We start from the raw sequence: 19,161 nt of genomic DNA, 5'->3' as shown, positions 1-19,161 counted from the left end.
AGTATAACAGAAATACGAGTTACCTAGGATGAGGATTGACCTTAAGGTGGCTACAACTGACCCTGTGGATATCTCCCCTACATGGGCCTTGGCTTTTTTAGACCAGAGATCATTAAGGAGAATTACTTCCTCATTTTGACTTAACTGTAAGTAACCAAGAGTTCCCCACAGCACATCCTTATCACCTACCTCTGGAGCTGTGACACATGCTGTGGGGGGACATGGAGACGTGCTGTCCTCACTTCCCTTCAAGGACTTGTTGTTCAGCTGCTGGAAGTGCTGCCAGTGGGCAGTCTTCAGTCACCAGTTTTTCTGAAGGCAGCTTCTATGCAATGACCTGTCCAGGTAGAGATATAAAGCCCTGGCCAGTGGACATGTCAGAATAACCTTGAAAGGCCATCTTCACTCCAGAGCCCCCACAGGGTCAGATAAGGTTGCCTGGCCAATATTCCAGCTTGACTTTTTCCCTCTGTATCCTTATCCCATTTCTTCCCTCTTCATTCCACAAGTGTTGATGCCAGGGGCACCCCTAATACGCATGCCAACACTTAGCAGCATCCACGTCTGCATCTCAGAGAACCAACCTGCACGAGGTATCAAAAAACATTCCAGTACTTGGGGAGGATTTTTATTTGAACATTACTGTTTATATATATAACATTTTTAAATTGCCAAATAAAATGGTGGAAACAAGGATTTGTGAATGTGGTTACCTTTGGTTTAAAACCCTCAATCTAAAGTTGTCTGACCAAAATGAAAGTTATATATTAATAATAAAAGAAAACTATCATGTTGAACTATATGAAAGTACCATTTTATAGGTTAAAAAAAAGGCTGAATGATAGCAGTTACATACACAGAGTTCAATCTAACAGAAAAAATCGATTAACATTTAAATTTAGAGAACTTTACACTTATTAATAACTCATGGATAAAATATATAATTAATGAATCAAATTAGAAATCAGAAACTACATAATACTATGGTTATTGATCAGTGCCAAGTACCAAAACTTGTAGGCTGCAGCTAAAGTGGGACTTAGGGGGGAAAAAAAGGCTCTATGTAGTATATAAAAAGAAGTAAGTTAAAAATTAATGTTTCCAATTTAACAAATTAGAGAAAAAAATCTCAAATGTGGAGGGAAATAAAGAATAATATGAACTAGAAAACAAAAAAAAAACTAGAGAGATTCAATCAAGCCAAAAAAATTGATTCTTTGAAAATAGGAAAAAGTCATGTAAGACTATTCATAAAAGACTCAAAGAAAATTAAAAAGCATTAAACCACAGTTATAGATGCTGCAGAAATTAAACATAAGATATTGTGAATAACCTTATGCTAATCAAGCTTAAAATTCACAGAAACAGATTCACTCCTAGAGAAATGAAACTTAACCAAAATTAACTCTGTAGAAATAACAAACTGAATAGTCCTAAAATAATTACCAGAAATTAGCCAGACATTGATGGTTACACAGCATACTGAATATGATTAGTGCCACTGCAACTGTATCTTCAAAAACAGTTATGTGGCAAATTGTTATACATATTTCATGATTTAAAAAATGTAAAAAAATCCTCAATCTAGAAGATAATAGATCATACATATTTTCTTATTTACCAAATCACCTAGAAGGGCTCCTATTTTCAAAAAGTATATTTCTCTCCCTTCTCTTTTAAAATATATAATGTTGTCCTTCTGTATTTTTTCTTTTCCCTGGAGGAAGGATGCCCTGCTCTCATATAATGTCACTTAAACTAATCTACATTTTTTTGTTTTTCCCATTTTCTCTGTACTGTTTTAACCAGAGGTCTTTGGGTAGGATAATAGAGCCCAGTCCTGTTAAAAGAAGTGGTGAGACAAAAAGGCAACTTCACATAGTCTTCAAGTAAATAGAATCCTGTCTAATATAATTGGACAGCAGTATATAATTTGGGGAGAAGCCAAAATCATCTGTGATGACTTCAAATTGTACCTTAGAGAATGAGCTTTGGCTCTGGAGTCGCTCAAGGCACAAAACTTTGTAGACAGCTTTTGCTGGTGGCCTGCATCTCTGATTTGGATAAGAAAAAAATAGTATTATATACAAATAAAAATTGCAAGAGCTTGGGATCAAATTAAGATTTTGTATCTGTAAATATTTGTTGCTGGTGTAAGGAAAATACAATACAGCTTATGCAGTGCAAAAACTATTGGATAAATGCCTTTAGAATAGATGTGACCTTATGGTAGAATTACAATGCTGACTCCAAAAGTAAGTCTGAGGGCTGTCCATTGAAAGCCTTCATAATCACCTGGTCACTGTGAGTGCTATCTGGCTATTTTCTTTTAAAGTGCACCTGAGGAGAAAAAAGACAAAAACAACATGTTTAGAAGTTTTAAGGTCCTCCTCTCTAAGGCAATGTATTTCTAGGCTTCCCCAGTGGTCTAGTGGTAAGAATTCACTTGCCAAAGCAAAGGGACACAGGTTTGATCCCTGGTCCAGGAAGATCCTGCATGCCGTGAAACAACTGGGCTCATGCACTACAACTACTGAGGGTGTGTGCCACAACTACTGAAGCCTGAGCACCCTGGAAGCTGTGCTCTGCAACAAGAGAAGCCACCTCAATGAGAACCCCAAGCATCCTGGAAGCTGTGCTCTGCAACAAGAGAAGCCAACTCAATGAGAACCCTGAGCACCCTGGAACCTGTGCTCTGCAACGAGAGAAGCCACCGCAATGAGAACCCCGAGCACCCTGGAACCTGTGCTCTGCAACGAGAGAAGCCACCGCAATGAGAACCCCGAGCACCCTGGAACCTGTGCTCTGCAACGAGAGAAGCCACCGCAATGAGAACCCCGAGCACCCTGGAACCTGTGCTCTGCAACGAGAGAAGCCACCGCAATGAGAACCCCGAGCACCCTGGAACCTGTGCTCTGCAACGAGAGAAGCCACCGCAATGAGAACCCCGAGCACCCTGGAACCTGTGCTCTGCAACGAGAGAGAAGCCACCGCAAATGAGAACCCCGAGCACCCTGGAACCTGTGCTCTGCAACGAGAGAAGCCACCACAATGAGAACCCCGAGCACCCTGGAACCTGTGCTCTGCAACGAGAAGAAGCCACCGCAATGAGAACCCCGAGCACCCTGGAACCTGTGCTCTGCAACGAGAGAAGCCACCGCAATGAGAACCCCGAGCACCCTGGAACCTGTGCTCTGCAACGAGAGAAGCCACCGCAATGAGAACCCCGAGCACCCTGGAACCTGTGCTCTGCAACGAGAGAAGCCACTGCAATGAGAACCCCGAGCACCCTGAAGAAGCCCATAGTCCACACTTGCCACAACTAGAAAATGCATGCACACAGCAACAAAGACACAATGCAGCCAAAAATAAGTAAACAAAATTTTAAAAGTTGACATTCTGACAGCTTGTTCTCTTAAGAGGATTAAGCACATGCAGAAATAATGTCAAGAAGATACTCAACTGGGATGGGAATCAGGATAAGTATTTTGTTATGTCTTTCCATAGAGGTGACCTGAGCCAGTGGCAGGACTGAAATCCAACACTGATGTTCTGTCACCCTGTGAACCTGGGTGATGGTCCAGCCTTGGCTACCATGTGACAGAAGGAGCAGTGTTCTCAGACTTGACACAGAACGCAGTATCTAGGGCAGCCCTCAGCCTCCCCCAGTAATTGCCCCTCTGTGATCCCTGGACCAGGTGACCTTGGGTGAGCCCTGGACCCAATCTCCAAATCTATGATATGGATAAAAATGGACCATCATGAGATTAAGCAAAATCATACATGTGAGAACAATGTACAATAAATTATAAAGAACTAGACAAATGTAACTTACCATTAATATTGTTAGAGTAGGTGCAGGATTACTAGACCAGGAATACAAGATTTCTAGTTCTATGACCTATGTTTACTTCTGCATGTATGTTATACTTGATTTAAAACATTCATTGAAATAAAAGGTTTTTAATTCTGTATCTGTTGCAAACTTAGCTTAACACCAGTTATATATTAGTACATAGGGCCATCTGCCTTCTAAGGGGTCTTAGTTTCCTCACCTGTAAAATGAGGGTGTTGAATCGTATTATCTTATATGGACCTATCTAAAATTCTGTGATTAATTTCCCATTACTCAGATCAGATCAGATCAGTCACTCAGTCATGTCCGACTCTTTGCGACCCCATGAATCGCAGCACGCCAGGCCTCCCTGTCCATCACCAACTCCCGGAGTTCACTCAGACTCACGTCCATCGAGTCAGTGATGACATCCAGCCATCTCATCCTCTGTCGTCCCCTTCTCCTCCTGCCCCCAATCCCTCCCAGCATCAGAGTCTTTTCCAATGAGTCAACTCTTCGCATGAGGTGGCCAAAGTACTGGAGTTTCAGCTTTAGCATCATTCCTTCCAAAGAAATCCCAGGGCTGATCTCCTTCAGAATGGACTGGTTGGATCTCCTTGCAGTCCAAGGGACTCTCAAGAGTCTTCTCCAACACCACAGTTCAAAAGCATCAATTCTTCAGCACTCAGCCTTCTTCACAGTCCAACTCTCACATCCATACATGACCACAGGAAAAACCATAGCCTTGACTAGATGAACCTTTGTTGGCAAAGTAATGTCTCTGCTTTTGAATATGGTATCTAGGTTGGTCATAACTTTCCTTCCAAGGAGTAAGCGTCTTTTAATTCCATGGCTGCAGTCACCATCTGTAGTGATTTTGGAGCCCAGAAAAATAAAGTCTGACACTGTTTCCCCATCTGTTTCCCATGAAGTGATGGGACCAGATGCCATGATCTTCGTTTTCTGAATGTTGAGCTTTAAGCCAACTTTTTCACTCTCCACTTTCACTTTCATCAAGAGGCTTTTGAGTTCCTTTTCACTTTCTGCCATAAGGGTGGTATCATCTGCATATCTGAGTTTATTGATATTTCTCCCAGCAATCTTGATTCCAGCTTGTGTTTCTTCCAGTCCAGCGTTTCTCATGATGTACTCTGCATATAAGTTAAATAAACAGGGTGACAATATACAGCCTTGACGAAATCATTTTCCTATTTGGAACCAGTCTGTTGTTCCATGTCCAGTTCTAACTGTTGCTTCCTGACCTGCATACAAATTTCTCAAGAGGCAGATCAGGTGTTCTGGTATTCCCATTTCTTTCAGAATTTTCCACAGTTTATTGTGATCCACACAGTCAAAGGCTTTGGCATAGTCAATAAAGCAGAAATATATGTTTTTCTGGAACTCTCTTGCTTTTTCTATGATCCAGCAGATGTTGGCAATTTGATCTCTGGTTCCTCTGCCTTTTCTAAAACCAGCTTGAACATCAGGAAGTTTACGGTTCACATACTGCTGAAGCCAATGTCTTGATAATATACAATAGTAACAGTTTTTAATAGAAGACTTTGACACATAGGTGAGGACACTTTTCTTTGATGTGAAATACCTAAGCTCAAAAGACCAAAAGGGTTTGGGAGATTCCTGGCTGTTCTGTGACTAGGTTATACAGGGAATCACAAATGACTATCAAATGTTCAGAAGTACGGTTTGACTGGGAGACACACTAGAGTGGTTGAAAGCACTCTGATTTTCAGGCATAAAAATATATATAGGACACCAAGTGCAGCTACTCTATACCTGCATACAATATAAGTACTTTGAAAAGTTCAGAATACAGACTGTCATCCCTGAACCTAAATTTGAATGACTCTGTCAACCATTCACCCAGTTCTGTGACCCTGTGCAATTTCCTACCCTTTGAACAGTGGAAGGTACAGCTTTTCATTTCTTCATTTATGAGGAGGAAGAATGAGATGAAACAGGAACAGATGGAACTTAGGCTATATTTTAGATAAACTTTTCATAAAGAAGTACTTACATACTGGGACATGTTTTATTTAAGTGATATTTTAAATATTACACAAGTAATTTTATTCTACATACAAATGAATATCTGGGAAATGCAGAAAAGTATAAAGAAGGAAATATGACCCATGATTTACTGTCCAGAGATAAAGTTTCAATGGGAAGCTTCATTCCACCCTGAGCCATGCATCTCAAGGGGCAAGAACACCAGACCTTCCCTCCCTCCATCAACCCCACTCCCACCTTGTTCCAGAAAGAATTACAGGAAGCTACATGACATTGGCTAAGTCCTTCAACCAAACCTCAGTTACCACATTTGTAGGACCTGACCATTGTTAGGAAGATGCCACGTGACCTGAATGCTATCCATTGAGAACCCTTCTCACACTCTGTACACTGCTTAGTACTTCACACACGTCATTTCTGAGAAAGTGCTTTGTAAACCTTCAAGCACCATTCTGACTATGGAGTTAGGTATTGTGAGTTCTTGATTTGTCCTGATGACTATTTCATCTTCTAGAAGGTAGAGGAAGCATGGGGGGTAACTGGACCTCAGTCTAAACAACAGAGAATTAGGGAGAAAGGGACAGTATCAGGTAGATATTTTCTCTACAGATTAGAAAACAGAAGAGACCTACACTTTTCCCTGGTAGATCTTAAACCTAAAATATTCCAAAAATTTTTCCTTAAACTCTCAAATTTGCTGGATGTCCCTTGATAGCACTTGTATTACAAATGTGCTGAGCACCAATCAGAATGAAATGTAAAGGTTCTGCAAGATGAAAGTGTTCTATGCTCCATGCGAATCAAAATCCAGAGTCCAAGCGTGTGGGAAGTCCAATCTGCCATCTCTCACTTATTAACGTGAGTGAGCACACATCGTGACCCCACCCCACCACTGCTGCGTATTCTCAGATCTGCCTTCCACCTGCCACATGTTATTAAGACCCAGTCATGAAGCTTAGTTTCTGGAAGCTTCTAATTGAAAAGGGCACAAAGTTCTTGTTACCAGACCCCTAGTGTTAAGAGTGAACCCTAGAGACGAACTTTAATCACAACTCTCTGCAGCAGGCTCACCTCTTTTGCTCTTTGAGCGAGAGCAGCAGCCTCAGTCTCGCCCAGTTGTTGTGCCATCTTGTACAATAGACTGTTTTTATTGTGCATCAAAATATGTGGCTTATCATATTCTTCCAGTTTCCCTGAATCCAAGACCTGTTAATCAGCAGAAAAAAATAAAACCCATAGTATACAGTGTTTTGCAATAAAGTATTATAACTCAGACAATATTTTGTAAAGGGACAGGAGGAGAAGAATAGAGAAAATTTATTTGGGTGGTAGACCTGGCTGGTGTTTTAATGGTTTGATTGCCTTGTTCTACTAGGCAGACAAAGGCCTAACGTGACCTTTTATTATAACATTATAGGAAAGAAAGAAAAATGAAAGTTTTCAGCAGTGTGAAATATTTTAAATTCTGCCAAGGGGATTTGGGGTGGTTATCATTAGTCTTTTAGCTCAAACTCTGAGCTTTGAAGGTTATTTATACATATACACAGAGTTGGGAAATTTCCTGGTTCAAGAAAATCAAACTCAATTTATGTAAAAACCAGGTTAATTTCAGACAAACCAGATGGCAGTGACCTGACAGCAAATTAATTGTCAAGTTGGTTTGATCTGAACAATATTTGGGAAAAAAGTAAATGTCTCCAGAATTTCATTAGGGTTGTAAACTAAACAATTGCTTGCAGTATCACCAAACAGAGGACATTGCAACCATCAAGCCACCACAACTCCGGGAGTTGGTGATAGACAGGGAGGCCTGGAATGCTGCAATTCATAGGGTCACAAAGAGTCAGACACGACTGAGCGACTGAACTGAACTGAACTGAAGTGGGGCAGAATACCTTGTCTGAGAGGTTAAGATGCTTCTTTAGCTTAACTTTGTAGTTTATTACTCTCAGAGTGAAAGACTGGCAAAAGGAGCTGCTACATAGCAGCATTAGCAGAGGTGCTCTATACAGAAGAAATCTCTAGAAATCCAATTTTTTCTTTGAATAAGGCTAAAGAAGCAAGTAAGAAATTGAGCTTCAAATTCTAATGCTCATAGCCCACACACAACCCGGGTTGGTAGCCCAATCTGAACTGCAGAGGATTTGAATCTGTTTTCACAAATTGTCTTTCTTTGCTCCTTTTTTTTTTTTAATTTCTTCAGGGCCCTGTCATTTGGCCCTTTTGTGCACACTGATATTCCCCTAGCTGAAAATTAAGAGGGAGAGGAAGAGGCTCTTAACTCTGCCTTTATATTTATTAGTGACTTTGCGTAATGGTTTTACAGTAGAAAAGAGAGTCTGAAACCACTGGCTTAAATGACATAGCTATAAAAATACTTCTGATGTTAGGTGGTACTTAGTTCTTCATTTAGGTCATATTTAGAGTAACTGTATCTTAATAGAATACACTGAAACTCTAAATGAGAAGCAGGTTGTTTTTTTCCATATCTAGGTATCACAGTTAATTCCATCCCATGGCATCTAATTGGAAACATTGTCTCATTGTCCAGTTAATTTTTTGTTTACTCCTGTGAATCATTGCTAAGGATGGCAATGATTCACAGGAGTGAATCTCTCTTGAATCTCCCTGCCATACCCCTGCCCTTGTCTACCCTTTCTTAGATTAATTTACCACAGGTGATAGAGACCTGTGTTTTAAAACTGCATTTTTTCTTCTTCAACATCAAGAAGAGTAGTTATGTTTTATTGTGCTATGTTTAAGTAAAACTACACAATTGGGGTCATCTAAAGTGACACGGCATATTATAGAGCTTTTAAATTACTATGTGGATGTGACTGGCAACCCACTCCAGTGTTCTTGCCTGGAGAACCCCAGGGACGGGGGAGCCTGGTGGGCTGCCGTCTATGGGGTCACACAGAGTCAGACGCGACTGAAGTGACTTAGCAACAGTGACAGACTCAATTATTCTTGAACACTTTTGAGAAAGCCATCCTTAGCAATGATTCACAGGAGTAAACAAAAAATTAACTGGACAATGAGACAATGTTTCCAATTAGATGCCATGGGATGGAATTAACTGTGATACCTAGATATGGAAAAAACAACCTGCTTCCTGTTTAGAGTTTCAGTGTATTCTATTGATACAGTTACTATAAGTATGACCTAATTCATGTTGATGTATGGCAGAAATGAAACCAATATTGTAAAGCAATTATCCTTCTATTAAAATACATTAATTAAAGAATATAATATATATATATATATATATATATATATATATAATGGAGAAGACAGTCTCTTCAGCAAGTGGTGCTGGGAAAGCTGGACAGCTACATGAGAATCAATAAAATTTGAATACTCCCACACATCACATACAAAAATAAAACGGTTTAAAGACCTAATATAAGACACGACACCATAAAACTCCTAGAAGACAAATATGAAAGACATTCTCAGACATAAATTGTAGCAATGTTTTCTTAGATCAGTCTCTCAAAGCAAAATAAATAAAAGCAAAAATAAACAAATGGGACCTAATCAAACTTAGAAACTTCTACACAGAAAAAGAAATCGTCAACAAAATGAAAAGACAACCTACAGACTGGGAAAAAATATTTGCAAATGATGCCATCGACAAGGGGTTAACGAAAAAGTAAGGGGTTAATATCTATAGACAGTTCACACAACTCAATTTTCCTTTGAGGGATGATTGTCTTATTTTATAATGCCACATCCTAATGTTTATAAACCAGCAGGGAAAGAACAAAGAAAGATAGAAGATGAAAATGAGAGAGAGGAGGAATAGAAGGAGGAAGGAAGGAAATAAAGCTAAGGAAGGAAATTATTGGATTATTAAATTACTAAGGAAGAAAGAACCAATGAAACCTGGAAGATACTAGACGGACATCCAGAAACCAAAACTTGGAGCCTGCTGTGTGTGTAGTCCAGATCTACCGTGTAAGAGAGCTGCTGGTTGTTTATCTGTAGTATCTCAGCCCCCATCCACTTTTCTTTTTCTACTCTCATCTGTGATGCAGGGGCTGGGTTTCTGCAAATCACGTTTCAGAGTACCCTTGGTCTGCTGGCCCACTGTTAGGTTCTGCCAGTAGCTGGCACTCAAGGAACACTGAAAGTGGGAGTCAGAGCCAGTGGTCTATCTGGTTTCTGCTCCTCATGCAGCATCACCTCAGCAGTGAGATGTGACTCCAGCTCCCAACTCCTATTAGCACATGGAGAACCAGCCCCATTCTGCTCCCTCACAAATACGACCAGAACCTGGGCAGGGACTTCTCCTTGGAGGTCTGAGCACTGACTCTTTAGAGCTTCTCCTCTGAGTTCTTAGGTCTGGAGATCTCTCCTAGGACATGATAGCTGCTTCCTAAAATTATTACCCCAGTGTTTCATTTTTCTAGCCCTCTGATTTCTATGTAGCAAATTTCCTGTATTAAGTCCTTTCTGTAGAAACACTTTGTTTTTCTCATTAGGCCCTTTGTTCTCATAGACTCACCTCTGACAGCAACAGCTGTGAAATCCTGCAACCTTAGCCAACAACTTCTCAGCAGTCTAAATGAAACGCTAATTTTTTGATTAAGGGAATACAAAAATGCTGAAGCAGTTGTGACTCAGCCAAAATGATGGTGTTCTACCTCTCTGAAATACGAAGTCATAACTTGGATTTGGCATATTTTCAGAGTTGGACATCTTTTAAAAAAATGACAATTTAATAAATTTTTAACTCATTATTGACCAGAGATGCATTGATACATCTTTTGTTACCTGAATGTTACTGACCAGAGATGTTTCAATATTCACTTACATAACAAATCACCAGCCATGGTGTTAGTTTTTGCAAAAATCCCCTGGTCAATAATGTGTTAATATAAAAATAAGAAATTCCTGGATATATTATTTAATAGCACATTCTTCATGAAAGTATAGTTGAGTACTTGAGTTATTGTCAGGAATGAGAGGAGAAACCGAGAAAATTAAATTACTGGAGGTTCCTGTCACATTGTGCAAGGAAGGGTAAGTTGAAGGACTGAGCATAAATGGAAACAACTGAGACTCTGCAAGTGAGGGGTCTTACCATTATCCTGTTACTGTCAACAACGCTGCTCAATCTGTTTGTGATGGTTAGCACAGTGCACCGAACAAGTGTCCCATGGATTATTTTTTGTATTAACTCATCAGTTCTAGAATTAAAGAAGTGAATTTCATTCAGTACTGACTGGAAAAGTTGACTTAAGATTTTAAAATATCATATGATATTTTTATAATGTTTTTATTTATTTTTTTAATTTATTTATTGTTTTTAATATAAATTTATTTATTTTAATTGGAGGCTAATTACTTTACAATATAATGTTTTTTAAATGGACACTTTAAGGCAAAATCTTATTCCTAAAAACATAAGTATAAAAGCTCTTAGAAGTTTACAATTTTTCATAAAACAATGGGAAATAGTCTTCCCTTAAAATTGCTTGAAAGTATCAGGAGCTGGATTTAGGAATCTAGCTCTCTCAGGATGCCTCATAATAACATTAACACCATATAACATGTCTTGGTTTCTTCTTTTGTTTCCTGGAATTAATATTAACAAGACATACATTTAAGGGAATGAGAGCTCTTAGAAATTTTTCTTAGCATCACTAAAAGATTTCCATTTACCACATTTCAATCTTGGATACCAGGTTTTATAGATCTCAGCTCATTACCTTGGATCCACGTTTGATGTGGCTTCATCCATAATCAGTATCCTACTTTTCCTGAGAATAGCCCTGGCAAGGCACAACAGCTGTCTCTGTCCAACACTCAAGTTTGATCCTGATTCTGCTAATTCAGTATCCATTTTACCAGGAAGACCTTGGATGGTTTCTTTAAGTTGTACCTGTGGATACAGAAAGAACGTTTTCCTAAACAAACTACTACTGAATAGATAAGCCTCCTGGGCTTCCCTTGTGACTCAGCTGGTAAAGAACCCACCTGCAATGCTGGAGACCTGGGTAATCCCTGGTTGGGAAAATCTCCTGTAGAAAGGAAAGGCTACCCACTCCAGTATTCTGACCTGGAGAATTCCGTGGACTGTATTGTCCATGGAGTCGCAAAGAATCAGACACGACTGAGCAACTTTCACTTTCACTTAGACATTAGAGCTTTGAAGTCCTTACGACTTCTTATGTACATGTACAGCCAGATAATGGAGAGAGCTATTACCAATTGGTGTTCACTGAGAAAGATGGTAGAGTCTAGTTAGGACAGAAAGATTTCAGTGTCCCTTACATTTTGTGGAAGCTTCTTCTCAAAAAGAAAGGCTAGTGTGGGCAGGATCAAGCCCGTGAAATGCCATTAATAGATGGGGAAGTGCTTTTACTAGAGCAGGACAGCAGTAAATGAAGTAAAAGGAGAGCCTGTTCACCCAAGGCCCGGGTAAATGGACAGGTGATCTGTCACCACTGCAAGGACTGAACCACGTGGTTCCTGATGTACAGGCTATTGACACTCAGATTTCTGTATCTTGGTTTCCTGTGTGATGAGACATACTTGCATCCTAACAGAGACACTATCAATGTTGAACATTTAACTGCATGCTCCCAGTTTGGACATAACAGACCATGTTCTTAATTGTATATATCCTAGTATCTAAGGTGTTTTGCCCTTCCAACAAAAGCAACACATCAATGATTCATTTCCAGAGTATTATCTACTGTACTCTTTTAGCCTTTGAGTGATAAAGTGCTCACTCATATGAGTTCCTACTCATGTTATATCTGTAGAGCTGCCCTTGCTTTTTAGGTGCCCCAATTGGCACTAATTTCTGATAAGCCTTCTTCAGTTGACCATCAGCTGGCTATTATTCAACATATGAAAAATGTATTTTTGGCATATTCTGAAAAATAACCAAGATGAATTGGGCTCCATTCTTAGGACTGTCTTCTTTTTGAATGTCCATATTTGCCAAGAGTGAAGGAGGACATAGATTAAGGGAATTTAAAAACTTCTTTAAAAAGTATATTTTTCTTTTAATGGAAGTTCTTAAAGAAGAAAACATATTGGTGCCCTCCACTCACTTGCAGGTCAACTCTATGAGTTTGGGTCTGCAGGTTCCATTTAGAATCTTTTAAAAACCAATGACTTGGGTTTTTAGTTCACTTGAAAATTGACCTCACTGCTTTAGTGACAACTCTTAGAGTGAGGAATCATCCCATCATTCTGTTTCTCCAGAAATTATTTATTTATGACATTTGTATGTTTTTCCATGAAAGATGTGGTAGTTTTTCTTTTTAAAAGTCATAAAGAAACAATTCCTAGAGAAATAAAGTGGTGGAATGATTTCTTGCTCTAAGACATATCAACAAAGTAAAGGGTCAATTCCAGAAGCAATACATGGAAACTACTCGCTTCACTTTGTGAAATGAACTCGTGTTTATTGCTTTTCACAGAAAGCTCCAAATGTAGTTTAAATAAAGGTAGATCTTAGTGTTGTCTACCACTTCCACTACCTCATCATTTTCAGAATTGTGAGGGTACTAAATTTTGGCTGGTACAGATGAATTAAGTTTGGGCCAAGTACTAAGGTAGCTTTTGACAGGATTTGTCTCCCAGTTAACATTTCCTCTCTGTCCATGGAACAACGTGTTCTAAAATTCTGGAGTAATTTTAGTACCTGAGATCTTCACAGATCTTCACAGATCTTGAGCTGGGGAACAAATAGAAAAATAATTTTCCAGTACTTCTTTTTTTTTTTTTTTTTTTTTTTTTTTTTAAGACACCATGCTATCACCATTAAATATACCCTGTGGTTTCAAGATCAGTGGATCATTCTATCTTTATCTTTGACTGTTAATATACTCACTTCTTCTCTTCTAGAATTTCACTGTAGAAAGACTCACAAATTTAAATGAAATCAGGAGTGCACAACTTCTCAAATAGAAGGTGAAGTAGTCAGCCTGATTTAGGAAAATAAAATCCCCATGTTGTTGGAAAGCAGGGTGGGTGTGTAAAGACTGGGTGCTGACATCCTTCAGAAATCAGAATTACTGGCAGGAAATCATCAGGCCTCCAAATCTGCTTGCTCACAGTCAAAGTTCATCTGTATATTTCAGAGCTATCCTTGGAAGAATGACACTAAATGACAAATGCATCAATTCAAAACAACATGGACAACTGGTCATTTGGATTTGTGTAAAAAAAAAAAAACAACAAAAAAACAATTTTTTTTTTTAAAGAAATAAGCCACACTTCGAACCCAAAACAATAAAGTAAATGGCAATGGGATCATACTTATCAGTAATTACCTTAAACGTAAATGGGTTGAATGCCCCAACCAAAAGACAAAGACTGGCTGAATGGATACAAAAACAAGACCCCTACATATGTTGTCTACAAGAGACCCACCTCAAAACAGGGGACACATACAGACTGAAAGGGAAGGGCTGGAAAAAGATCTTCCATGCAAATAGGGACCAAAAGAAAGCAGGAGTAGAAATACTCATATCAGATAAAATAGACTTTAAAATAAAGGCTGTGAAAAGAGACAAAGAAGGTCACTACATAATGATCAAAGGATCAATCCAAGAAGAAGATATAACAATTATAAATATATATGCACCCAACACAGGAGCATCGCAGTATATAAGACAAATGCTAACAAGTATGAAAGGAGAAATTAACAATAACACAATAATAGTGGGAGACTTTAATACCCCTCTCACACCTATGGATAGATCAACTAAACAGAAAATTAACAAGGAAACACAAACTTTAAACGATACAATAGACCAGTTAGACCTATTTGATAGCTATAGGACATTTCATCCCAAAACAAGGAATTTCACCTTTTTCTCAAGCGCACATGGAACCTTCTCCAGGATAGATCACATCCTGGGCCATAAAGCTAGCCTTGGTAAATTCAAAAAAATTGAAATCATTCCAGGCATCTTTTCTGACCACAATGCAGTAAGATTAGATCTCAATTACAGGAGAAAAACTATTAAAAATTCCAACATATGGAGGCTGAACAACACACTGCTGAATAACCAACAAATCACAGAAGAAATCAAAAAAGAAATCAAAATTTGCATAGAAATGAATGAAAATGAAAACACAACAACCCAAAACCTGTGGGACAGGGTAAAAGCAGTCCTAAGGGGAAAGTTCATAGCAATACAGGCACACCTCAAGAAACAAGAAAAAAGTCAAATAAATAACCTAACTCTACACCTAAAGCAACTAGAAAAGGAAGAAATGAAGAACCCCAGGGTTAGTAGAAGGAAAGAAATCTTAAAAAATTAGAGCATAAATAAATGCAAAAGAAACAAAAGAGACCATAGCAAAACTCAACAAAACCAAAAGCTGGTTCTTTGAAAGGATAAATAAAATTGACAAACCATTAGCCAGACTCATCAAGAAACAAAGGGAGAAAAATGAAATCAATAAAATTAGAAATGAAAATGGAGAGATCACAACAGACAACACAGAAATACAAAGGATCATAAGAGACTACTATCAACAATTATATGCCAATAAAATGGAAAACTTGGAAGAAACGGACAAATTCTTGGAAAAGTACAACTTTCCAAAACTGGACCAGGAAGAAATAGAAAATCTTAACAGACCCATCACAAGCACGGAAATTGAAACTGTAATCAAAAATCTTCCAGCAAACAAAAGCCCAGGTCCAGACGGCTTCACAGCTGAATTCTACCAAAAATTTAGAGAAGAGCTAACACCTATCCTGCTCAAACTCTTCCAGAAAATTGCAAAGGAAGGTAAACTTCCAAACTCATTCTATGAGGCCATCATCACCCTAATACCAAAACCTGACAAAGATCCCACAAAAAAAGAACACTACAGGCCAATATCACTGATGAACATAGATGCAAAAATCCTTAACAAAATTCTAGCAATCAGAATCCAACAACACATTAAAAAGATCATACACCATGACCAAGTGGGCTTTATCCCAGGGATGCAAGGATTCTTCAATATCCACAAATCAATCAATGTAATACACCACATTAACAAATTGAAAAATAAAAACCATATGATTATCTCAATAGATGCAGAGAAAGCCTTTGACAAAATTCAACATCCATTTATGATAAAAACTCTCCAGAAAGCAGGAATAGAAGGAACATAACTCAACATAATAAAAGCTGTATATGACATACCCACAGCAAACATTATCCTCAATGGTGAAAAATTGAAAGCATTTCCTCTAAAGTCAGGAACAAGACAAGGGTGCCCACTTTCACCATTACTATTCAACATAGTTTTGGAAGTTTTGGCCACAGCAATCAGAGCAGAAAAAGAAATAAAAGGAATCCAAATTGGAAAAGAAGAAGTAAAACTCTCACTATTTGCAGATGACATGATCCTCTACATAGAAAACCCTAAAGACTCCACCAGAAAATTACTAGAACTAATCAATGACTATAGTAAAGTTGCAGGATATAAAATCAACACACAGAAATCCCTTGCATTCCTATACACTAATAATGAGAAAACAGAAAGAGAAATTAAGGAAACAATTCCATTCACCATTGCAACAGAAAGAATAAAATACTTAGGAATATATCTATCTAAAGAAACTAAAGACCTATATATAGAAAACTATAAAACACTGGTGAAAGAAATCAAAGAGGACACTAATAGATGGAGAAATATACCATGTTCATGGATTGGAAGAATCAATATAGTGAAAATGAGTATACTACCCAAAGCAATTTATAGATTCAATGCAATCCCTATCAAGCTACCAATGGTATTCTTCACAGAGCTAAAACAAATAATTTCACAATTTGTATGGAAATACAAAAAAACTCGAATAGCCAAAGCGATCTTGAGAAAGAAGAATGGAACTGGAGCAATCAACCTACCTGACTTCAGGCTCTACTACAAAGCCACAGTTATCAAGACAGTATGGTACTGGCACAAAGACAGAAATATAGATCAATGGAATAAAATAGAAAGCCCAGAGATAAATCCACGCACATATGGACACCTTATCTTTGACAAAGGAGGCAAGAATATACAATGGATTAAAGACAATCTCTTTAACAAGTGGTGCTGGGAAATCTGGTCAACCACTTGTAAAAGAATGAAACTAGAACACTTTCTAACACCATACACAAAAATAAACTCAAAATGGATTAAAGAGCTAAACATAAGACCAGAAACTATGAAACTCCTAGAGGAGAACATAGGGAAAACACTCTCTGACATACATCACAGCAGGATCCTCTATGACCCACCTCCCAGAATATTGGAAACAAAAGCAAAAATAAACAAATGGGACCTAATTAACCTTAAAAGCTTCTGCACATCAAAGGAAACTATTAGCAAGGTGAAAAGACAGCCTTCAGAATGGGAGAAAATAATAGCAAATGAAGCAACTGACAAACAACTAATCTCAAAAATATACAAGCAACTCCTACAGCTCAACTCCAGAAAAATAAATGACCCAATCAAAAAATGGGCCAAAGAACTAAATAGACATTTCTCCAAAGAAGACATACAGATGGCTAACAAACACATGAAAAGATGCTCAACATCACTCATTATCAGAGAAATGCAAATCAAAACCACTATGAGGTACCATTTCACACCAGTCAGAATGGCTGCCATCCAAAAGTCTACATATAATAAATGCTGGAGAGGGTGTGGAGAAAAGGGAACCCTCTTACACTGTTGGTGGGAATGCAAACTAGTAGAGCCACTATGGAGAACAGTATGGAGATTCCTTAAAATAGAATAGAACTGCCTTATGATCCATCAATCCCACTGCTGGGCATACACATTGAGGAAACCAGAAGGGAAAGAGACACGTGTACCCCAATGTTCATCGCAGCACTGTTTATAATAGCCAGGATATGGAAGCAACCTAGATGTCCATCAGCAGATGAATGGATAAGAAAGCCATGGTACATATACACAATGGAGTATTACTCAGCCATTAAAAAGAATATATTTGAATCAGTTCTAATGAGGTGGATGAAACTGGAGCCTATTATACAGAGTGAAGTAAGCCAGAAAGAAAAACACCAATACAGTATACTAACGCATATATATGGTATTTAGGAAGATGGTAACAATAACCCTGTGTACGAGATAGCAAAAGAGACACTGATGTATAGAACAGTCTTATGGACTCTGTGGGAGAGGGAGAGGGTGGGAAGATTTGGGAGAATGGCATTGAAACATGTAAAATATCATGTATGAAACGATTTGCCAGTCCAGGTTCTATGCACGATACTGGATGCTTGGGGCTAGTGCACTGGGACGATCCAGAGGGATGTTATGGGGAGGGAGGAGGGAGGAGGGTTCAGGATGGGGAACACCTGTATACCTGTGGCGGATTCATTTTGATATTTGGCAAAACTAATACAATTATGTAAAGTTTAAAATACAATTAAAAAAATATTTAATACCAAAAGACTGATTTGGGAGAATGGCATTAAAACATGTATAATATCATATAAGAAATGAATTGCCAGTCCAGGTTTGATGCAGGATACAGGATGCTTGGGGCTGGTGCACTGGGATGACCCAGAGGGATGGTATGGGGAGAGAGGTGGGAGGAGGGTTCAGGAGTGGGAACACGTGTACACCCGTGGCAGATTCATGTTGATGTATGGCAAAACCAATACAATATTGTAAAGTAATTAGCCTCCAATTAAAAAAATAAAATATTGAAAAAAATATTTAATACCTATTAAGGGTTACTTTTCAAAAGCAAAAGATTAATCTCGGTCCTATGAAAAATTGGAAAGTCTAACTGTATTTTAGAAGTCTAAATACAGTTTCTGCAATCAATTTGCAAAACTAGGGCCAATACACAAAATAATTTGTATCAAAGTATACAAACCAACAGCAAATTAACAAGTCAAAATCCTTTGCATGCAAGGGTGAGTAAATTCACAGAAGTGGACCAAAAGAACATATAATACAAATAACAGAAAATTCTCTAGAAATGAACATATCCATTAAAAAACTTAGCACATCTCCAGGGTCTCTAACCTACATTCATTCTGCAGCATTAAAAGAACCTGATTGTCAATAAGTAACTATCACATTCCAATTATATAATTTACCTTTATAGATACTTTCTTCTTAAACTTCATAGCATTTTATTAGTATGATCTCATTTGTCTTTCAGTTAATAATGAAAAACTACTTAGTTGCCTCAACTTAATTGATATTCCTTAAGACCAGAGGAGTAAAGTGAACATTGCAAGGTAATTAAGGTAAATAATTCACTTAGTCACTTAGTAGAATTTGAACCCATAATTATAAAT

The 19,161-nt window shown here is 38.2% G+C and overlaps 1 protein-coding gene across 1 annotated transcript in view; it reads right to left on the bottom strand.

The window, feature by feature from the left end:
- Nucleotides 1-675: 675 nt before the first annotated feature.
- LOC102286200 (ATP-binding cassette sub-family C member 4) overlaps nt 676-19,161 on the bottom strand; it is a 134,824-nt gene continuing 116,338 nt past the window's right edge. Inside the window, 4 exon segments of the mRNA XM_014478932.2 lie at nt 676-2,340; nt 6,935-7,069; nt 10,953-11,058; nt 11,581-11,753. Of these exon segments, the coding sequence (XP_014334418.2) occupies nt 2,236-2,340; nt 6,935-7,069; nt 10,953-11,058; nt 11,581-11,753 (519 nt within the window). The 3' untranslated portion in view covers nt 676-2,235.

Source organism: Bos mutus, unplaced genomic scaffold (genome assembly GCF_027580195.1).
Source record: "Bos mutus isolate GX-2022 unplaced genomic scaffold, NWIPB_WYAK_1.1 CTG201, whole genome shotgun sequence".
Lineage (NCBI taxonomy): Eukaryota > Metazoa > Chordata > Mammalia > Artiodactyla > Bovidae > Bos > Bos mutus.
The sequence above is the reverse complement of the archived record's forward strand: the minus strand, read 5'-3'. Positions and strand labels throughout refer to the sequence as shown.